The 5,489-nt window shown below is 39.2% G+C and overlaps 1 protein-coding gene across 1 annotated transcript in view; it reads right to left on the bottom strand.

Annotated features, from left to right (window-relative positions):
• The window catches only part of lamb4 (laminin, beta 4), a gene marked incomplete at its 5' end in the record, with an annotated part of 41,792 nt that overhangs the window by 5,206 nt on the left and 31,097 nt on the right, over window positions 1-5,489 (bottom strand). The window contains 4 exon segments of the mRNA XM_014020140.1: window positions 573-765; window positions 1,077-1,221; window positions 2,119-2,277; window positions 3,150-3,352. Of these exon segments, the coding sequence (XP_013875594.1) occupies window positions 573-765; window positions 1,077-1,221; window positions 2,119-2,277; window positions 3,150-3,352 (700 nt within the window).

The following is a 5,489-nucleotide window of genomic DNA, read 5'->3' as shown; positions in this document are numbered from 1 at the left end:
AATTTAGCCACTGTTTTAGTAATTTTAGCTTTTAGCTACTTATTTGGCTAATTATGTATTTTATTTAGTTTAGGCTTTTTTGTGCTAAATTTAGCCACTGTTTTAGTAATTTTAGCTTTTAGCTACTTATTTGGCTAATTATGTATTTTATTTAGTTTAGGCTTTTTTGTGCTAAATTTAGCCACTGTTTTAGTAATTTTAGCTTTTAGCTACTTATTTGGCTAATTATGTATTTTATTTAGTTTAGGCTTTTTTGTGCTAAATTTAGCCACTGTTTTAGTAATTTTAGCTTTTAGCTACTATTTTGCTAATTATAGCTTTTGGTTTAACTTTTGTTGTGCTGGTTTTAGCATTTGTTTGAACTTTTGTTCTGATCCTGTGAAGTTTCTTTAACAGATTCCAGGAGTCATCCAGTCGATTTTTTTTTCAGGGGACAAAAATTATAGTTGTACAAAATGTGATATTTGTGTTGTGGGATGAAATGTTTGCAAGTTTTCTTTCTGTCAGATCAAATAAAAGACATTTGTTGTTGTGTTGCTGTCAGCTGGTACTTTGTGTTTTCAGACACTAACTTCACTTCTTCAGCTTTCTGCAGCAGCTCTTGAGCAGCTTCCTCTTCCAGCTTCTTTGTGTCRTCCTGCAATCTGGTGGGATTATTGATCAGATTATTGATGTTGTTGATCACTGAGTGAATATCAGCAGGCAACTGGATTCTCAGAACAGTTTTGGCCATTTTCTCGATGTCATCTGGAGGAACCATTTCATCTGTCAGGGAGGAAGCATGATGAAATATGACAAAAATGGTTTGTGCAGACAGAGGGATCACTCTGAACATTTTCAAAGTTTCAAAAAAATAATACACTGCTGGAAACTGTTGGTGTTTTCTGTCACTGAGCTGATCTCTTATTTATTCTCTTCAGAGCAAAATGTTAGTCTGGATTAACTAAGCCTGGGTGTTAACCAGGTCCAAAGCAGACTAACTGCATTAAATATATTGCCATGATAATTTTTGAGTCACTGCTGTTGTGAAACTAAAACAATTATACAATACATATGATGTGGGTGTAAACACTGACCCATCAGGTAGTGCTTGACTCKCTGGAGCAGCTCCCTGGTTTTAGTTTTCTCTGCCTCCAAAGACCCAGAGGTAGTGGTGATTCGGTGCTGCAGGTCTTTGGCCTGATCCTTGGTGTCCTGAGACAGCTGCTGGACTTCACTGATCTGAAACAGAACGACCAGTCAGAACACTTTTTATAAACTGGAGCTCACCTGCCAACCAGCAGGTTTCTGTACTTTGGTTTTCACACATCTACAAAAACTTCACCCATTTATACCGAACTGTACCGACCCCGGTCAAGTTGGTTTCCCCCTAAACCAGTGTCAGTTCTAGTTTGGAACCACTGCCTCCTCATAGCACCAGTTCTGTTCTGACCACCAAGGCTCTGGCCCCAAGAGCTAGAACTCCAGCAGCACCAACCCTGTTCTGATCTGGACCAGAGTGCACCATTTCCATCTGGGGCTGGGGGTGGAGCCAAGGAAGCTGAGATCTAATAAAACATATTTTAGTGTTCAGTTTACTTTATTTAGGACAGAAGAAATAAAAAAGTGAACTTTAACAGAATTAATACCAACAATCAGCAGAAACACAAACACGTTCTGCTGAAACTGAGACATTAAAGAGCTAAAACAATCAGAACAAAAGCTACATTTAGCAAAAACAACAGCAAAATGTCAAAATTAGCAAAAGCTAAAAGTTGAAATTTGTCAAACAAAAGCTAAGTGCTAAAACAAGCAGAACAATAAATAAAGCTAAAATGAGAAAATGGTTATTAAAAGTCAAAACTAGCTAAACAGAAACTACAAGCTAAAATTAGCAGACCAGTTGCTACGTTGCTAACGAGTAAATGTACTGTTTAACCCCCAATGGAGAAATTAGTGCAGATTAAGAGCAGTTTGGGGATTAAGGGCCTTGATTATGGTTGCCCACCCATATTTTGGATGTCTGTCCTGCATCCAGGTAGTGGAACCTGATCACAGGAAAGAACCAATAATGAACCAGAACCAGGATGAGAACGGTTTAATTAGAAACCCCTTCCTGTGTTTGCAGTGTGAACCTGCCTTTTTCTTGGACTGCTGCAGTTTGGACGGGAGTTTGACGAGCTGCTGCTTTATTTCCTCTGCCATCTCTGATGCTTTCTGAGCTCCAGGAACAACTCCAACGCAGAGYGGACCTCCACCACATTTTGAACAGTCTTCCAGATCTGGTCCTCCACAGATCTGCATCAGACCACAGCAAGCTGCTTAAAGCACTCATAAGTTATTTTGACAGTAAAAGAAACTGAAAAAAAAGTCAAAAACTGCCCATTATATCACAAAAATAATTCAACTTGTCTACTTTTTAACTATCAAAATCTAAAGTATGAACTAGTTGAACTTTTTCAAATCTTACTAGTTGACTGAATACAGTCTGGTGTTCTATGGATATTTTTAGTTTATAGCATTTACAGCTCAGTAAGTCAGTTCCTCCCTATCCTCATCAAAAAAAATCCAAAAACGTTATGGTGGACATTATGATGGATGTTGTGGACATCATGGTGGATACTATGGACATTTTAGAGGACATTGTGGTGGACATGTGGTTGACATTAAGTCGGACTTTGTGTTGGATGTTGTGATGACGTTGTAGAGGACATGATAGATGTTGTGGTTGATATTGTGGTGGAAATTGTGATGCACATTGTAGAGGACAGTATGGTAAATATTGTGGTGGACAGTTTAATGGGCATTGTGGTGAACATCGTGGTGGACATTGTAGAGGACATTATGGTAAATGTTGTGGTTGAATTTTGTGGTTGACATTGTGGTGGACATTGTAGAGGACATTATGGTAAATGTTGTGGTTGATATTGTGGTGGACATTGTGGTGAACATTGTGATGGACATTGTAGAGGACATTATGGTAAATGTTGTGGTTGATATTGTGGTGGACATTGTGGTGGACATTGTAGAGGACATTATGATCAATTTTGTGGTTGATATTGTGCTGGATGTTGTGGTGGATGTTGTGGTTGATATTGGGCTGGATGTTGTGGAAGCTTTGTTGGTCAACAATTTAACATCATGGTGGACATTGTGGTACATTTTCTCACCTTTTGGTTGAGTTTGAGCACACTGAACTGTTTGACCTTCTTCTCCAGCTTTGCCAGGTCTCCACTGCATTTGCAAATCTCCAGTTTGTGTTTAGCTTCCTGTCTGGTGTCCATGGAGTCTTCTACAGCTCTGGTGGAGCTTCTTAGCCTCTTCTCRTCAGACATAAAGTCTTTATGAAGCTTCTGGATCTCATTCTGCAGCTCTGCAACGAGGATGTTGGCACAAAATATTTACAAAGTCAAAAAGATTTTTATATTTTGTTTTGTTTTCAATTAAACTCATTGTGTCTCAAAGCTCTGTGTATCTGTAAACAACCTCAGACATCTGTGATTAGTTTTCCAGGTGAACCCAATTAAAATGAAAACTTTTGAAGAAGCTGTTCCACATTATTAATCAGACCCGTCCTTTAAGTAATATGGGGTGAAAGGGATCTTTGCTGCTGAAAAGCATGAAATAGTTGAATTCATTGGACATCTTAGGTATTTCATGAAAACTTAAATGTGTTCATCGTATTGTTCAGAGATTTGTGGCTGATTCAGAGCACTCACAGGTTTGTGAAGATAAAGACAGACAAATACACTGCATTAAGAGAGCAGCTACACCATTACAAATCAGCAAACTCTGGAGTCCCGCAAAGGCTTGCAGTTCTGCATAAACCTTCTATTTGGCCTCTCAACCAATGTTCAGAAGCAGCTGCAGCGGGCCCAGAAATACATGAAGACTAAAACCATATTCAAACATGACAATGCACCATCTCATGCTGCATCATTGGCCGCTACAGGCATGAAAGGAGAGAAACTAACGGCGAGGCACCCATCCATCCCCTGACCTCAAATCTTATTGAGAACCTTTGAAGCCAAAGGTCTCTTAGAGTGGGAGGCAGTTCTCCTCAAAACAGCAACTGTCTGAGTATAATCTGACATTCAGTACAGAAATTCAARCAGAAACTCTCCAGATCGCACCAGTTCAATGGACCCTGTGTAGGGCTGGGCGATATGGCCCAGAAAAACATCTCCAATTTTTTGCATCCCAAATTCGATTTTTGATTTTAATCGATTTTGGTTCCCACTTAACAGAGTGCCTCTGTTTCAGGTGTCGAAACAAATTTGTTGTACTCCTGCCATGTGTAGCAACAGGCTTCAAACAGATTTTGCAGTGAGGTGTTTGTTGTTCCAAGTCTGAGGTTGCAAAACCTAACCACTTCCAAAAAACTGAAGAAACTGTGCCTTTTTTGGGAATTAGATCCTCTTTGCTAGCTGCCATATTTTCATGTCGTGTACCAAGCGTCTTGAGGGACAGGTGGGGTGACCTCTGAACTACAGAAGCCCCAAAGAGTGCACTGGTGGACAAAAAAATTTGATTTTCCCAAAATTAAATCTTTATGAATGGCAAATTCGAATTACTCGATTAAAGGGTCAATTTCATGTAAAATCAACTTTTTTGAGTTTATGTTATAATGATGTTATAATGTTATACTCTCATAAAAAAACATGCCCAAAGCCTTGCTTTTACTCATTCATGAACGTTTAAGAAATCCTGTAGAGTTTTTAGGCAGCCATGCTGAGGAGTTAAACGACAGGTAGGGACTAGGAACGCCTTTTGGTACCAGAAACGGGACGTGTCTTTAAGCCAAACTTCCTCATGGCGGAGCACCCCCCTCCCCACACACCCCGCCCAGGACTCCTGCAGGCTCCCAGGTGAAAGTGAAAGTGAAACTTAAACTGTCTGCTGAGCTCTCAACCCAGCGAGACAGAAGCAGAAGGTGGTTCTTAAAGAGACAGAGGCCAATTTCAAGGCGTTTAGAAGAGGAAGTGATGAGAAGATAAGTTTATTTTCTATTTAAACATAAAAACAGCATTTTAATAACAACTAAAGGTGACATCTATACTTTATTGTGGTATAGTATTTAAATGTAAGCCTGAGAAACACACAATATTGGCCCTTTAAGCTGAAAGTTTGCTATTGTAAAAGTCTCTTCAAAGCTCTCCTTCATACACACACACACACACAAAGGGCGGGACAAAAGCGGAAGGTGGTTCTTAAAGAGACAGAGGCCAATTTCAAGGCGTTTAGAAGAGGAAGTCATGAGAAGATAAGTTTCTTTTCTATTTAAACATAAAAATAGCATTTTAATAACAACTAAAGGTGACATCTATACTTTATTGTGGTATAGTATTTAAATGTAAGCCTGAGAAACACACAATATTGGCCCTTTAAGCTGAAAGTTTGCTATTGTAAAAGTCTCTTCAAAGCTCTCCTTCATACACACACACACACACCCACACACTCACAAACACACACAGGTCTTGTCATTATAAGGTTTGTATATAAAACATGAT

The sequence above is a fragment of the Austrofundulus limnaeus genome, unplaced genomic scaffold, assembly GCF_001266775.1.
Source record: "Austrofundulus limnaeus strain Quisiro unplaced genomic scaffold, Austrofundulus_limnaeus-1.0 Scaffold241, whole genome shotgun sequence".
NCBI lineage: Eukaryota > Metazoa > Chordata > Actinopteri > Cyprinodontiformes > Rivulidae > Austrofundulus > Austrofundulus limnaeus.
Note: the sequence above shows the minus strand (reverse complement) of the source record. Positions and strands in the feature narration are given on the sequence as shown.